Source organism: Ceratina calcarata, unplaced genomic scaffold (genome assembly GCF_001652005.2).
Source record: "Ceratina calcarata isolate Rehan_Ccalc_2016 unplaced genomic scaffold, ASM165200v1 scaffold430.2, whole genome shotgun sequence".
Taxonomy (NCBI): Eukaryota; Metazoa; Arthropoda; class Insecta; order Hymenoptera; family Apidae; genus Ceratina; species Ceratina calcarata.
This window is the reverse complement of record NW_017166723.1, coordinates 142,803-160,303: the sequence shown is the minus strand read 5'-3', so window position 1 is coordinate 160,303 and position 17,501 is coordinate 142,803. Positions and strand designations below refer to the sequence as shown.

Below are 17,501 nucleotides of genomic sequence, written 5' to 3'. Positions count from 1 at the left end.
TATAAATTCAAAACGAGTAATAAGTCTATGTCTTGTTTTTACAATGCTCGATGCGACATCAATACTGTTGGATTTTAATATAATTTTGACGCGTCAAAGTAAAAAGAATTTTAATGTACGTGATAGTGATGAGCGTACGTTAAAATTGTTTTTATTTTAACACGTCAAAATTATGTTAAGATCCAACAGTATCGATATCAGATCCAGCATTGAAAAAATAAGACATAGACTTATTACTCGTTTTGAATTTCGTTCCCTTATGGGAAATTAACACTTGCTCATAGCTGGCTCAATTTCATTGTTATTAGCTGTATATAATATATATTATATCCATATATATATCCATGTGGAAATTCCGCAAATCTTACAACACTGGATTCAAGTGCATGTTGCATCCTGACCTGAGTTCCACTTTTCCTCACCAGACGCGCTGGGTCGAAATTCCGCAAATCTTACAACACTGTCAGTCCATGCCCAACAGTGTCCACTGCTGCTGTCCTCTCACCTTTCACCTCTGTCCCCTCTGTCGTAGAAGGAGAAGGCAAGACGAGTTGTCACGTTGTCAGATAGTAGTACGAGTAATTATTAAAAAGTAAAAATGTATGCGGTTCAACGCGTCCTTACGAGATCACCGAAGCTGCTCAAAGTAACTGAAAGTCAGTGCAGGACAATTCTCGGTACTCCTCCCAGAGTGCGAGTATCTTTTGCTGTGAGTATATATTTTGATTATAACATTACATAATAGTTTATTATTAACAACTTTTTGATAATTAGAAGTAAAGTATATAACATAGATTTATATTACATTAGAGAGTATTAAGAATTTACGTTTAATTAAAATTTCGGTATCTTTTCCGCCTGTATTTATATTAGAAAACCGTGTATGTGTTAATAAAATGATAGGTTAGTTCATATATACATACAAAAGGATCCAATTAAAGCTGCAAAAAGTTGGATTGACTGAAAATCTTTGAAACAGATCAAACATACTTATCATAGACATTTAGTTGAATAATAATTTCAACCAAGATATTGGAGACATTTAGTTAAATAACAATCCCAACCAAGATATTAGAAACATTTAGTTAAATATCAATCCCAACCACTATATACTGTTACACAATTAGTAGTTACAAGATTTTTTTTGTTACAGGAAAAAATGGCTATGGGTGCAGCACTTTGGCTAGGGCTGATGACCATTCCATTGTACATTTCATGTAATATAAAAAATTACAACGCACACTCAGAATCAGAATAAATATATGTAGTTGTATTCTTAAGTTTGTAAATTAGGTATCGTAGATGAATGTAACTGGATTGTTTGAACTACATAAAGTCAAATAAAATTGTTCGTCATCTCTCGAAGGACTGTACTTACGATCTGTTCACTTTGCATAAAAATTGATCTTTATTCCACATGTGCCTATGCATAAATTTATTATACAAACATTTGCAGTCTTACATATGTAATTATACAAAAAATATAGTACCATGAACAAAGATCAGAATCTATGTGCTATAGTAAAAGTGTAAATGTAAATATATTAATGGAGTTTTATAAAAGAGTATCAACTGTGCAAGCCTAATTAACACTTGAGGAGTCTAAGCTACAATAGAAATAAAGGCTAAACCGTACCCCAGATTATTATTTGATTTGCTCTAATCAATGTTGAGTGACTAGAAAGAAGAAAAAAGATATTCTTTGCACATGTTCATTTTCAGCGAATAATGCAAGCGAATATTTGTTTAAGTATATAACAATGTTAAATCTGTAAATTCCATTGCTTGTAAACACGTTTACTATAACATATGTACACATATATAAACAGTAATTTATAGTCGAGTTAAAAATCATTATATCGATGACGGTTGCTTTATGAAATTTTATGCTATTAAGAATGTCACAGTGGGGTAGTAAAATATCAAATTCGTGAAATTGCAAATTCTGTCTAGGGTTACTATACACAGGCTTGAGCTTAATTTAATTTGTTTCTATTTGCACCGTTAAGTTTCTACTATTACGAGAATTATAAAAGTTGACCTTAAATCTACTTATATGCTGATAAATAGACTGCAGATGTTTATGCAAATCCATATTTTTATAATTAAAATTAAAGAAATGAAACGCATATAAACATCTACTCTCTCGTCTGTATAACTTGGATTTTATTTTTGTACATATATTTCTAAATACTGTGTTTCTTTAAATTCCCATAAATGCAAGAACATCCGCAATTTATTCATAAAACTAATTTTTATTTATCCATGCGAACTTTACGACAGTAACTAATATTTATAGCATATCGTTAAGAATCTCAGGTGAACCATCGTTTACAGTTTGCGATTACATTACAGGTATGTAAAATACTTCAACATTTGCAGTTTCGTTGTAATTGCTCAGTTTTGAAATAAGCTCGATATTGAAAAATAATTTTTTAATTAAATCAATCACGAAGCGTATGGGACGGATCCTGTTCTATCTTTTTATATTTACGATGAAGGACTAAAATAAACTCTGGTCCTGTTATCACGATTCGAATACTCAACGATTGAAAATATATCTTCTATTGTGTCGACCGTGTCTCCGTTTTTTCAAACACGTGGCGCAACATTTTTCTTGTACGATCGATGACACGTCGCACATGCGTCTGTATATCGCGCACATTGATGCCGGGACGATAGTATCCTTGCAATCTGAAACATTACACATACCCGTTGAATTCGTTATTGTGTAATATTACTTGTTATTTATATTATATGCAATTTATTTATTTATTATATAGTCCAATAATAAAAAAACTTTTAATTTCTTGTTTCGAAAAATTGGTTGGATAGTAGAAATATTATCGTAGCTTCTTGCGTGAGGACTTGCGTTCTTGCGTTTGATTTTATGTAGTGCGCGTAGAAATGCAAAAGGAAGAGCGCGCAGTAAATAAATAAATAAATACAAGTGCAATTACCGGATTTATCGTTGGCGCATTGCCGCCTGTGATAACACCGCTTCGTATCGATTGGCCTTCTCTCGGTGTTGCATTCGTCGGACAGTAACTCCGTTATACGGTCACGACACTCGACCTCCCTGTGTTTAACGCCGATCCTGGTCTGACAGGTCGCGTTGCACGATTTCCATTTTCCTATAAGCACGATAGAATAGTATAATAAATACGGCATAAGGTAAGAAGTAGAGCTCACCGGTAACCCATCGTGCGCCCTGACACGATTCGACAGTCGTCGGTCTGTTGTCCGAGTTGCAGTCTCCCTGCGTCGAACACGTCACCTTCCGGGACCGTTTCCCGTTCCAGCATTGGCTCCACTTCGAGACGATCCACTTTGACTTGGTGTTGTACATAGAATTTTCCGGATTCTCGTCGACCACGTTGTCGAATTCGAGAATCTCCGGTTCCTCGGTTGTTAGACTATCGACGATCGTGATGCCGTCCTGATCGCTGGAGCTCACGTTGTAAAAAGAGGCGTCTTTGCTGTCCGCATAAACGATCAAAGGCGGCTCGGTCGAAGTGCAGGGTGGTAGATTGGGACAGGGACCGACTTCCTCGGGCCTCGCGTTGCGATTACAGTCGTGATCGGGCAGGGCGAGGTCCGATCTGTCCGGACCCATTCCCGAAGAAACGCACATAACCGATCGCTTCCGAAGGGCCCCTTCTCCGCATGTCACTGGACACATCTGCCACGGTCCGACCCACCATCTAATCAATGTAAAAGATATTTGATTTGAGAAATGTTGTAAATATATTTCAAAACTTAATTTAAGTACAATTAATAAGACATCGTGGGACAAAAAATGTTTGCTTTCATATATTGTCGGCTGGGAGACGAAACGCAATAATTCACAATAATTCCCAGTCGACGATGTATAATTAATAAATAAATCAAAGGAGATCACAAAACTAGAGTGCAATACATTTCACATTCGTCAGACGAGCTTTTAAATTCGATGGATTTGTAGTTCGATTTTTGATTACTCGATGGAAAGGTTTACGTTTTACCTGGCCGGGCAGGGATTTAAATTGCATTCCCGCAAGATCGATTCCGGCTTTTCGATGGCTTCGCAAAAGTGATCCTCGACAACGCCACTCTTCTTCTCGTTACAAACCGCTTTCGAGAGTTGCGTGCCGCCACCGCAAGTGGCCGTACATAACGACCAATCGGAAAATAACCACGAGTACTCCGGGGCCCGGTCGGGCTCTTTTTTCGGCACGGTGTACTCGTATCGCAGTCCAAAATTTCGATAGTGTCCTCTGGAAATCAACTGTGGTGATGGGGCAGTGTTATTGAGAATGAGAAGAAACTAACTACGCGTATGTAAAGATTCGAGGTAAAGAAATTGGGTAGATTTTCAATTTAAGGGGCTAGGGTAGTCATTCGACTTCTCTAATATTTGTCGGTAAAATTTTGATGTTTTTTAATATCTAGAAAAAAATAGCGCAAAATATGATTTCATTTTGATTTCAGCATATTTTGATTAAAGAAAGACATCTTTTTTTGAATCGTGAAATTTCTGTATAAAAGTTTTTACTCATCTCCCAGAATTTAGAAAAAAAAAGACAATCCAGTGTTTCGTGGAACACTTTGTACATCTACATAATCTAATAAAGTACGTAGTTAAATATGCAATAGAATCAAAAGAGAACTTGTAGAACGATGTGAAATACATACGTAGACTGCGATATCTTCTTTGATAGGACCGGGAATTCGGACTTTTTCCTTATCGCGATCGCGCTCATAGAGAGCTGGTGTCCCGGCTACTTCGTATTCACCTGCTAAAGTTATCTGCCTATCCAATTCGAATGAAAATCATTACTTTACATACGCAGTGTATACATAACTTGTTTATCGTGTCATAACAAAACAATGCATGCATCTTCTTTAATGATGTATGAGCCGAAAGATCTCTATCTATCTACAATTTTCTACAGTGGTTTAATAATGTAATATCTAATAACTATTAAAATTTGAATTCTCATGTAAAGACTCATACAACTCTAAGATTGTTCTGCCCATAAGTTCACACATGTTTGAAATTATACAAATACTAATCAGCTATTAGCTATTATCGTATGTACTAAGCCCTCTAAATGTAAAATTAATAAGAAAATAAGAAGCTTGTTTTATAGTTACATCAATTTAAGATTAACATTTTAATAAAATGTAGCTGAAAACTTGTTAATTAATGTATGCAAGATAAGATACAATAAAATCATGTGTAATAATAAGATACCTCTTTCCATTAAGGAAGTATTTTTCAGAGTTCGGCACACCTATACCGATGTAATTTCTACTGTTCCCAATCTCTTCGATCTTTATATTCCTCGAACCTGTGGGAACTACGATAACTTCCTTGTAACCTGGCCCGTCGTTCTTATCGTAAACACCTCCCGTCGTTTCGCACTGTGTCCCATCCCCATGACAGATCCCGCAACGATCCTCCGTGGCATCCGAATCGACTGCCCAGTCACAGCCAACCTTCTGTTTAATAAAGATATCGAAACTACTATTTATATCGGAATTTTAAACTGTAGTAGCATTATCGGACACACTAAGGAAGAAAAAATAGACTGACGCGACAGATCCCGGCGATGCACATATCCCTGGTACCGACGTTGCATGGCGTACCGTCGAGAGCGGCTTCACCCCATGGAACAATCACGCTCTCCTCTGTATCGGTGCAGTATAATTCGCAGGGCTCCGCTTTAATCGAGGACAATATTTGTTAGTATTCAATTGATTAATATTTTCTCGGAATACCAAGCGAGTTGGTCATAGAATAATTTAACGACGCGCAATATTAAATGGGCAAATACATATAAACACACTGATATACTATGTACGCATATAAATTATGGAACGAAGGATTATCAGGTGTAGATCCAATGTTCATTTAATGATTTAGCAACGTACAGAAATAACTGATAATTTATTTAAATTAAATGTATGATGTAGAAACTATATTTCCTGCGTCTCGACGAAATGCTTCATATGCTTCTCCTAGTATAAGATTCGAATTCTAAATGGTCGTAGAGATGAAACGAGTGACTTACTCTGATCGAAGTAAGGCAGCCAAGTGTAATTCTTCCCTTTATAAGCCTTGTCGTCGTAATTGCTGCACTGGACCGCCCTGAAGCTGGGCGTTCCCTCTGGGCATGGTTCCGTATTACAGATCTTGTACCGGCGCCTCTCGCCGATGCAGAATTTACCCTCGTGCGCCGGTTCCGGGTGGTCGCATTTCCGCTCGACTATCGAGACGCCCGCGCCACAGGTCCTCGAGCACTTGCTCCACGAGCCCCACTCGCCCCATCCACCATCGATCTGACGGGGCCTGTCCACAATCGGTACGCATTCTTGGTTCTGACACCACTACGACAGCGTTACATTTATTTTTGGTAACAAGCGACAGATCACTGCTTCTTTTAATTATACTATTAATATAGTATAATAGTAAAAAAATTATGATTATAAATAAATTCTATTAATAATAATATGGCCGTTTTTTTGTAACGTAAGTAGATTTCTTATTAATGTATCTGGCTATTCGAGACAAAATATATAAAAATAAGAAATAGATAAAATTGTCAGTCAAAGATCATCAAAGTCATTCATAAGCCAAATAAAATAATTATTATTTATAGGCATGATAATAAATATTTCAGAAGATGTACACTAAAGCTTGTACGAGAAATTGACTTTTGAAATTGGTTCTACTTGAAATCTCTAAATGTATATTAAACCGCATAAAAATATTCGTACCATGTGTTTACCGCAATGTGTTCCAGGTGCAGCCGGATGAAGCATGGTGGTGCATGCCCCGTCGACGATGCACCACAGTTTCGAGCAGATCTGCGGACAAAATCATCGAACTCTATCCACTATACTAAAAATGTCTCGTAGTCTATTTACATATTTCTTCCTGTCACCTCTTGCAAGGGGGAACAGACGGAGGCCTCCTTGACGCCGAACTGAAGCCTGCACTGGTGTTCCGCGTTGTACATCGCGCCAGGTGGTAGGTCTGGATATGTGTAGTCATTGTCCGCGGGCTCGTCTTCTAGACATTCCCCTTTTCCTTGACTGGAAAAATAATTTTTTAATCATTTATGAATTATAGAAAAAATTAAAACGACTCCTTACTATTATTTACAAAATGAAAATTTATGACTTTTTAGCTGTATATATATGTGAGTTTATAATATATGTAGAATTTTATTAAGTAAGAAGGATATGGGAAGTTATCATCTTCTAAATGATTATGAAAATTGAAATCAGACTAGAACCAGAATATTTATTTCTTTACTGGGAGAAACCTTCTTATGCCTTTTATTGTATGTATTTTAATATTAAACTCACTCCAAGAAATTAGTGATATCTCTCCTAGAACATCTGGACCAAGCGACGCCGATGGTATCTACCTCGAAGGTCGGGGTCATCACGTGAAGGGTGTCACCATCCCGTTTGCTGCATCCGATCTTTTCTGTGTCATGGTACATGCCGAAGCTGTAACCGAAATCCAATCGTAAACCACTTCACTGATCAATGAAATTATCTTGAATGTTGGACTCTTTTTACGAACGTATTTAAATTAAGAGGAGTACAATGAATAAAATAATGAATTTTCAAGTGTCGGTCCAATAGTGACAAATTTTTATGTAAAATAAAATATTTATGGTAACAGTTCAAAAATATCTTTTATGGATTTTCATCATTTATCGTTTTTTATATCTTGAGTAGTTTTGTATATTTCATGCAGCCTTTCTGATTTCTGCATACTCCATTTGGTTATAAATATAAAATCTACGTTCATAAATATATAATCTGCAGTCTTCGTCTATTAGAAATACTCCAGATCTATTTTCTTTCACTTTTCCTTAATATAGTAGCTGAGCTATAAGAGTCGCAATTTGGGTATCATTGGGTTATTACTTATTAGTATATTTGAATAATTATTTAACTGATCGGGAAATATAAATTATTACATATTATATATTATACAAATATTAGTGGGTTGAAGGAGAGAATTATTTCATTGATTAGGTGAATTCGATTAAGAATGCTATGAGGCATTCTTGGTTCGAGTCTAATTTCGAATCCGCTGCGAACGTTTAGCAAATACGACACCGGGGAGTTTGAAGATGGATCGAACGCGTTCTCGCTCACTTGTGGCCCAGCTCGTGGGTGACGGTGTGCGCGAGCGTGATCCCATTGTCCTCGTTGACGCTGCAGCTGCGGTCCGGCTGGCACATTCCGGCTACGTGGGCCACTCCCAAAGTGCTGCACGGCGTGTTCGCCCTCGAGCAAATGTCCTCCCTTGTCACGAGGATCGCCACGTCATGATGATTCGGGTGCGAGTCGTCCGCCGGATTCAGTTTCTGTTGCCACTTGCAGAAATTATACAGCGTTTTATCCGCATTCACAGTTATGTCCAGCCCTTCCTAAAACCCATAGACCGCGTTATGAGCAATCGGACCGTGACGATCCGCTGAATACAAACGCGCGTACTTTTCATACGTCGCGCTATTCGACTCGAATCGATCCCACAGCGACGAGCATTTAACCCTTTAAATAATAATGATAAAATATGATAAATATGATTAAGTATAATATTACTGAGAGTGAAGACAGAAGTCGAGTTTGTCTCTACTTTCCTAATTATATGCAAAGCCTTTAATCAACTCTATGATGAATCCCTGTATACGTGTTCAATATGTATGCAAACGCGTAATCAGGAAGCTCTAGTTTGCTAACTGTTGAATATATCTGACACAGATCATCATCGGCAGGGGCTCGCACGTACCTCCGCGTCCTCTTCCTCGACGAGGATGATCCTAACGACGACGATGTTGATGAAATTCCCGATGGTCGGATCTAGGTAGAGAGACGACACCATGTTCATGATGGTCAGCAGATACGTCTCGACGTCGCCGTCCTGATGGAAAGCCATCATCGTAGTGTCAGCGACAACCAGGGCCTCGACGTGACGCGGCCGGCTGATCGATCTCCTGGAGCGTTGATGCCACCGTTTCGTCTGATGCTGCTTTCTTCGCCCCCGTCCTTGAACCTGCACCAACCCAGGCTGCGACTGCCATTCCAGCCGTGTTTCAGTCAACCGCCTCGGTTCTGTACATACGTAATCCATCCCCAGTTTTAATCGACAACATTGTTGAAAAAAAAATATTATTAAAGAAAGTTGTAATAAGGATATGAATTTTAATTGATTCTAAAATTGAATAATTCAATATTAGATTTTTTGAGTTGTTTTGTTTTTTAGATGGTAGAGAGATTAGTTTATTGTATGATGTACAGTACAGGATTAATAAATATTGACATGGGTCGGATTTATGATGAGAAATGTAAAGGGCAAAATTTGAAACAATTTTTCTTGTAGATCTAACGATGTTATATGTATGTACAAGTTTCATTAAAATCGAGTGAGGCTGTCATGATCCATATATAAACAATTAAAAATTAATCATCCTAAAAGTGAAATAAAATCAGAAAATTTATTTTTCGATACGTCTAATCTTTCTATGTTTTGATCGATTTTAACTGTGCACATGCCAATAACATCCGTAGATCTATAAATAGTATGTTTTTTATTAGAGTCGAACAGAAAACTTAGAAATTGTGCATTTTTTTCATAAATCCGACCTATAATATTTGCAACACCTGAAAAAAATTAATTCATTAAGTCCAATACTGAAAGAATCATTCAATTTTGAAATCTGTACGAATATTCATGGACTTTATTGCATGTTCATTGAATATTGTAATGCATGCAAAGAAATGGAATTTCGAATTTTTCAAGTCGTTTCGCAACCCTTGCTCCACCCCGTATGAATAGTTAATATTCTATTCTTAATTTACGAAGATCACTCAATCTTACAAGCGTTCATTAAGATTTCATCTATGCCACAAATAGACAGGTTTGTCGAAATAGATATTCATTGGGGTTAATGGTAGACGGAGATACGCGGCGAATTAGATTACCCGGTACTGACCACGCTATCAGCCCGTCTCGGTCTTACCTCCTCGCCAGATTCCCCGCAGCATCGGTTAATGTTTAATCCTGTCAATTTTGAGTGTGGCAATCACTGACCACGGATTCCGTTCTCGCGAAATTCCTAATCAAATTGAATTCGGACACCCCCACCGAAATTCGATTATCAATTTTGATTTACATGAATTTAAGCTGTTCCCATACAGTACGTGCAGTCGTATAATATGGAATTACTAATAGAGGCTGCTATAATTTCTGCTGTCAGAGGGAATTCAGTTATAATTGCTTTTGTACGTTAGTCGCATTATGTACCTGGTTTTTGATAATATCACATTGTTGACCAGCAATTTTAGCAGCATCTATCTCACGTCACCGGCTATTATTTCGTCATTGAACGTGCAAGTAAATCCGTTATAAAATATTATATCTCCGTTTCAAGTATTGTATTTCTATTTTATATATAGAAAACACTTTAATTTTCGGCAAAGATCAAACTCGTACATGTATTTTACCATCTAGCCAACGCGCTTCTGGCCATGTATCGCTATATATCCATAATTATCGCGAGCGAACAGAGACAGGCGAACCGATGACGAGATTTTATCGAAACGTTCCGCGACAGGCTCATAAATATTGAATCGCAATTTTTCTCAGAGCTGTCAAAGGCGTTCACGCCGGCAAAAGGACGAGCGCGAGATGTTGTCGGAACGCCCACGTTCTCTTCACCTCTATCGCGACGCAACGCGACGCGACGCGTCCAATTACATTATATGCGTGGAGGGCATAGATACTTGTAATACGCGGCACTGCGTTGGCGACATGCGCTGGAGGAGCCCGTTCGTAAGGAACGGGAATGGGAACGGGAACACGAACAATGACAAAAAGAAAGTTGTGGCGTAGCGAAGTTCTCACTTATGTCTTGGCACGGATAAAGAGTCTCCGACATTTTTATAGCTTTTTCTTCTTCTTCTTCTTCTTTTTCTTCAAATCAATTAGCTTATTAACTACTACCTCAGCACAGAAAGATCTAAATATGCAGATACAAGAGCAATACGAAAGACTAAGAGACAGGAGATACAATCCAAGATAGAAAACAACTGAACAGAGGCTGGGATACTTAAAAGAGAATACAAACACTAGTACTATCAAACCAGTTAAAATGACAGGTTTATAATGAAGACATGCATATATGTATAAAGAAGAGTCGATAGTTTTAGTGTTAAGAGACCAGAAGATAGTGACTAGATTTAAATGTGGAAATGAAGAGAAGATGAATAGATATTGGAAGAGTGCACAAGAAAAAATATGTCGCTTATATGCTTAGGTCATCAAATGTAACATCCCTTTCAAGGATGCAAGGCATGAAACAAACTACTATTAATGCAGTATGTGAGTTAGAGTTAGGCAGATATCCGGAGATAATTATATTGCCATATTGTGAGGATTCAGTACCACGATTTCTTTTGATAATCAAATTAGTATATAAAATTTCATTTCCAAAAGTAATTCACGATTGAACTGCGTGTACGTTTATGCAGATACAAGAGCAATACGAAAGACTAAGAGACAGGAGATACAATCCAAGATAGAAAACAACTGAACAGAGGCTGGGATACTTAAAAGAGAATACAAACACTAGTACTATCAAACCAGTTAAAATGACAGGTTTATAATGAAGACATGCATATATGTATAAAGAAGAGTCGATAGTTTTAGTGTTAAGAGACCAGAAGATAGTGACTAGATTTAAATGTGGAAATGAAGAGAAGATGAATAGATATTGGAAGAGTGCACAAGAAAAAATATGTCGCTTATATGCTTAGGTCATCAAATGTAACATCCCTTTCAAGGATGCAAGGCATGAAACAAACTACTATTAATGCAGTATGTGAGTTAGAGTTAGGCAGATATCCGGAGATAATTATATTGCCATATTGTGAGGATTCAGTACCACGATTTCTTTTGATAATCAAATTTGTATATAAAATTTAATTTCCAAAAGTGATTCACGATTGAACTGCGTGTACGCTTGTACTAAGTAGAACAAGGAAAAAAGAGTCAGACGCGGGCGGCTAGAAGACAGGCTCGTACAATATAAAATTAGGTATGATCGTACCTTTCTCATGGAATAGTATCGAGAAAGGACAAAAACTCAACGAGAGAAAAAACATAAGCAGAAAATGAATATTAATAGAGATGGGTAACACAGACGACCATTGAGGAGCAAACAGCAAGCGGTGAACAGCGTGGATTCTCACCACGAGTGCCACAGTTCCTCTCGAGTTTTCTCTTCTTTTTTCGTCGCCGTTTAGCTCGGCCGATCTCGAGCTGCGGTTGCTCGGCTATAGACCTGCGGAACACGAGATGCGGTCTGCCGAGGCTCGTCGAATTCGAGTTCCGGTGCGTGTCGGCGTCGGCGTCTTCCACCCGGACCCGCTCCCGTTGTCGTTCCTCCTCTTCCGGGGACACAGCCACTGGTTCCAACCAGAACTCGCCGTGATCACCATGAAGCACACCCGCCTGAAACATGAAACTCGGTATTCTGTTACACGGACTCTTTGTTCTGGCCTCACTTTATCCGCGGCCAACCATTATGGCTATTACTTGTACCGGGACCGGGACGAGACCGTTCCTACGTATTCGCGATACTTATTGTTCACGAGTATCAGAACAATCAGTTGTACTTGTATACAATAGACTGCAGATTTTTAGATAAAATAAAAGATTTATAGTAAAAGTTTAAAAAGTGTGATTTAGAGATTATCATCATATATATTTAAACATCGAAATATTCAATTTTTTTGATATCCTGAATAATTTTATAGATTCTATGCAGCATTTCCAATTTCTGCACATTACATTCCGTTAAGCATGCATAAAGGCTGCAGTCTAGTGATTGAATTCGTGGCTAGTGTAAGAGACAAATGAAACTGTTAAATTAAACATGCCTAAATATTTAAAACGAATTCATAAACTGTCATTTAGTTTGTGTTGCATACCAATGTTTCTTAGTATTTCAGTTAGATATGGGTACCCTATCTTCTATTTCCTATGCTATGTTACCGTCATATGATTTCATTACTTGATTCATACCTGCAAACTTTATCTCATCTTCGAACTTTGCCTAAGCTATATCATTCTTGTACCTGTCCTCATCATATAATTCTTAAACTACAACCTTGATATTTCTGTTATTTCAAATTATAATCTAAAATGCAGTCTATATTTTATTATGCTTCCTCTTAGTTTTTAGCATTTTTTTCCTCTTAGCTGCAACTCCCGCAAAATAAAATTATAATCTGCTGTCAAGAGATTTGCTTGTCTTCGTGTTACCGCGTTAGTCGTATTATTATTAATAGAGAATTAACGGAATACAACATTTGAAATTCGATGCGTAATTCATAAAACACATGCGTACATGAATATAGATTTCGATGCCGGTACAGATTAGGTACGACACGTGCACGTATACGAATCTACGTAGTTGCATCGTTTCATTAATCATCTTCGATCATCGACAGTATTCATCATTTACTGTCAAGTGCCGATTAAATGGAAGAACACCCGTCGTCTGATATATGTAATTCTCGTTTTATTTTTGTTCTCTCTCGTTTCCACGTGTTCCATGTATCCTGTCTTTCGAGCACGCAATATATCATTAATTTCACAAGAGTCCGAAAATCTATACCAATCTTGGTTGTCAAGAGGACAGAAAAGAATAAAGAGATCGTCGAAGAAGAGAGAGGGAAACGGAAGCGTGGAGAAGAATGAGTAAAAATAGAAAAGATATAAAAGTGAGTGACCAACGAGAGTATGGGCAACAGGAAAAAAACCGACAGTCAAAAACTCCTAAGTCTGGTCGCCAAATGTGAAAAGTAGTAGAATAATAAAATGATAAAATAGAAAGTTGAGAAGACGTAAAAACGAGAAAACGGAAATACACAAGATAACGTAGCAAATACGAGTCGATAAATCCATGAAGATAAATGCCTCATCTTTCCATTTCTAAGTCTCTTTAAAAATTTTTAAACATTCAATAAAACATTTCAATAAAACATATAGCAACTGTCCTGCAGAAGACAGTCGTATCTGTCAGTATAAATAATGTCCCAATTTTTATTCTGATGAATCGCTTAAAGATTATATATAAAATTATTAAATTATATAATTTTAAGAAATCTCCTATACTAGTTTTATAGGTTTCAGTTGTATTTAATAGGATTCGTGCGATGGTTTCTCGAAGGCTGAATATCGGCTATTAAAAATGATGGCGCCAACTGGACAAAGGTACAGGGGCACCGTTAAGGGACCTGGGACCTCTTCGGTGAAAAAGGTTCGAGCGTGATTCAACGCCGCATGGGGTCTCACGGCCTCGAGGCTCCGCGCTCTTCTTTCCCCTTCCCACCCGTCCTCATCTTCATCCGCTTTTTTGCACCGTTCCTTTTCATCTTACGCGCGCAGAAACCTCGATCGGCTTTACCTATAAGGAGTGATTTGTTGCCGCGACATGGCACGCCGTCTACTGCGCCACGCACATTGTCATTGGCTTCGTTCGACGATTTTTTTCCTTTCGTTCGATGCCGCTTTATATATTTACTCCCGATGTATCCATCGATTTAGGGAACGAGAAATCTTGAAAAAAGTCCCATCACCATCAAGCAGACGCATTCGAAACAGTCGATTAATGTTTTTATTTTATTTGTAAGGAATTTATATATGACATAGAAAAATGTTCGTAACACATTTACAATCAAATCACAGGAAATTGTCTATGTACGACACGTGGCATATTCGAAGAGAGACAGATTCGAGGAAAGAATTCATTGAAATTTATTATCGAAACTTTTAGAAGAATGGCGATAATTCTCGTAACTCATCGTTATGATCAGGGAAACGTGCGAGCATGAACTACTGTATGTACAAAGTGGTGGATTTATGACGTCCGAGAGAGCCAACGTGCTTCCATTCGGAGAGAATTCAATTCTACTTTCTATCTTCTCCGGTTCGGTCATCGAAGAACTCGCAACACCATTTCGCTGGAACGAACGGCGAGCAAGTTCGGCCGTTACTTTTTTAATACCTTCATCGGAGGTTCAAACGACGCGGTTTACATAACAAACGGTATAATTTGCAGCTTCTCGTTTAAAATTCATGAACTGATCGAACGTTAAATTTATTTGTAAACTCGATACTTCTGAGTTTGATGACCGCTAACTGGTCCGGACTGCATAAATTGTCATTCACCATAAATCCTCTCAGCGATTTACAAGTGCAACCGGTTAACTGGAAAACATTATATGTATTTACTGTAACTCTATCCCTCTAAGGTCGCACGTATTTCATTCGACTGCTTCATCTAACTAATCCGGATTTACCGCGGAACGAAGACGAAGGCATCTCATCAATTGCATATCCGCGTTTCTCGGGAGGATTAATCGAGTCCCATTGTTGCACTTGTGTCTTAAATTGCATGTTCTGTTCGTACGGTTTCTACATATTACAGAGTGCTTCGTTCTGCAGTGGATGTACACAGCCGGAATTATCGAGCAATATAACCATTATTGTTAAAATGGATTATCGTGTCTATTATACATTCTTGATACATACAGGTACGTTCTGTATAAATCTTAATACATACAGTCACTCTAAATCTTAACAGTAACTACAACGAGGTGGGCTTACATAAAGTGAATCTAAGGCAGAGTTGGGGAACCTTTGTGCCACTAGAGGCCATATTTAAATTGGGCAGTAATAAAGGAAGCCGCTATAATTTTTGTATTTCACTGTTGACTTAATTGATATCGGTAGAATTGTTACAGCAATTAGTGAATTACCAAATGGAGAGGCAGTAGAAGTGCGACTTAAGTAGACAATTCCGTCGTAGTCAGACAATACGTAATTAAACAGACGATGAGAGATCGTTGACCCAGCGACCTGGATCTTCGCGAGCCCGTTATTTCGCGTATAATCCAATCAGAGTTAAATATATATTTCCGTCACGAGATCCATTACGACGCGATGATTCCCATTCGGACGTCTTTGTTCGCTTAATTGGCCCGCAGTTAACCATTCTACGGGCAATGTCCGAGCTCTCACGATGTCTGTTTCTACGATCCGAGTAATTCTGAACATCGGCCAATAATTTACGACCGGCCACGGCAATGCGTTATGCGTTATGCGTTCCGCGCCCTCCTCTTTGCTCGCACCAAGGCGAAACCTCTTCGTATCTGTCACACCTTCCTCTAATTGCCACGAGCACGCGAGCCCCTATGCTCACGACACGCCGTTCGATTCCGAGAAATAGTAACGTCAAAAATTGAACACAAAGATTTTACCGCTGATTTATTCTCGCACTAAAATTCATCATCCTGGTTTTCAAATTCCATTAATTTACAAAATATATAAACGTTAAAATACAGTTAAGACAATAATTCATTGGTCAATCAATTCTCCCATATTCATAAGAATTAGAATTGGTAACTGTAATACATATTTAGCTTTAAGTTTCTAAGTTTTTACTATGCTCGTTGTAAAAGATTGTATAGACATAATTCCAAAACAATAAAAAATAAATACAATACTTCTATTATTTATAATATTTTCTAACATCTAAAAAACTAATAAAGACCTGAGTCTTTCATTCAGTTCTTTACCCTTTTATCCCTAAAAAATTTCAGTTCAGGCATTTGGGTCATATCGTAGTACAGCCCGAGAAACTTGGAGAGTGACGAAGGTCCTGTGAGCTATAAACAAGCTGTGTAAGCTACTCGGATAATTACACAGGTTGTATATGCGCGCGATCGAGGCAGAAAGAAAGTAAGCGGAATGAGAAGGCAGACCCGTGATCGTGGTAGGTGGGATTAGCATAACGCGGCGACGTTTGGTATTAGTTAATTGCTCGCCGAGCAGTGATTATTGTCGGCCGACGGGGCAGCGATACGTCGCGATCGTTATGGCTATCTAACGGTGCAACCTAGCCGTTCGATAGTACAAATTACATATGTATATACATATGAATTATTATTGTCCGACCAACGAGGTGCATCGATGGGCGGTCGCAATGCTCATGACGCCCATACTCGCTGTTCATAGACAGCTATTTGAATCTGGCACATATGTATTTGAAACGTGAAATGGTTGTTTATTCATGTGAACGTACTTACGAGACCGTCAAACGATAACTGGGATGGAATAATTAAGAATATTTTGCATGCTTTAGTATTGATTTTTGGTATACTTTTTCATTAGCATTTGAAATTTCGTATGAGATTTCTTTGGTTATAGAGGGTGTCCCACAACTCGTGGTACATTTTTTGATGAGAGATTCTTGAGGTGATTTTAAACAATATTTTGTAATATTAAACAGTATTTGTACACGAGGATATACGAAAGATCTACAAATTTTTTATTTCTATCATTTTAAATTAATATCTTAAATCTTTAGATTGGATTTCTTAAGATTGATATTAATATTTTTTTTATTATCGTTTGGAATCTC

The 17,501-nt window shown here is 37.8% G+C and overlaps 2 protein-coding genes across 5 annotated transcripts in view; one reads left to right on the top strand and one right to left on the bottom strand.

The window, feature by feature from the left end:
* Positions 1-460: 460 nt before the first annotated feature.
* On the top strand, positions 461-1,380 carry LOC108626873 (uncharacterized). Its single transcript, XM_018027803.2, has 2 exons — positions 461-709; positions 1,154-1,380. Exons 1-2 carry the CDS (start codon positions 599-601, stop codon positions 1,256-1,258), a joined length of 216 nt encoding a protein of 71 aa, XP_017883292.1. The 5' UTR covers positions 461-598; the 3' UTR covers positions 1,259-1,380.
* A 128-nt stretch (positions 1,381-1,508) lies between these two features.
* LOC108626871 (A disintegrin and metalloproteinase with thrombospondin motifs 12) overlaps positions 1,509-17,501 on the bottom strand; it is a 54,099-nt gene continuing 38,106 nt past the window's right edge. For 2 of the 4 annotated variants that reach the window (XM_026815149.1, XM_018027801.2), the window contains exons 5-18: positions 12,262-12,523; positions 8,801-9,123; positions 8,164-8,438; positions 7,357-7,503; positions 6,930-7,080; positions 6,763-6,852; positions 6,057-6,372; positions 5,579-5,706; positions 5,237-5,484; positions 4,675-4,792; positions 4,005-4,267; positions 3,193-3,704; positions 2,961-3,134; positions 1,509-2,694 (exon numbers count right to left, since the gene is read on the bottom strand). In XM_026815149.1, the coding sequence (XP_026670950.1) occupies positions 2,543-2,694; positions 2,961-3,134; positions 3,193-3,704; positions 4,005-4,267; positions 4,675-4,792; positions 5,237-5,484; positions 5,579-5,706; positions 6,057-6,372; positions 6,763-6,852; positions 6,930-7,080; positions 7,357-7,503; positions 8,164-8,438; positions 8,801-9,123; positions 12,262-12,523 (3,159 nt within the window). In that variant the 3' untranslated portion in view covers positions 1,509-2,542. Of the gene's footprint in view, positions 2,695-2,960; positions 3,135-3,192; positions 3,705-4,004; positions 4,268-4,674; positions 4,793-5,236; positions 5,485-5,578; positions 5,707-6,056; positions 6,373-6,762; positions 6,853-6,912; positions 7,081-7,356; positions 7,504-8,163; positions 8,439-8,800; positions 9,124-10,031; positions 10,287-12,261; positions 12,524-17,501 lie in introns of those variants that run through there. The other 2 variants (XM_026815150.1, XM_026815151.1) reach the window with 2 other exon arrangements.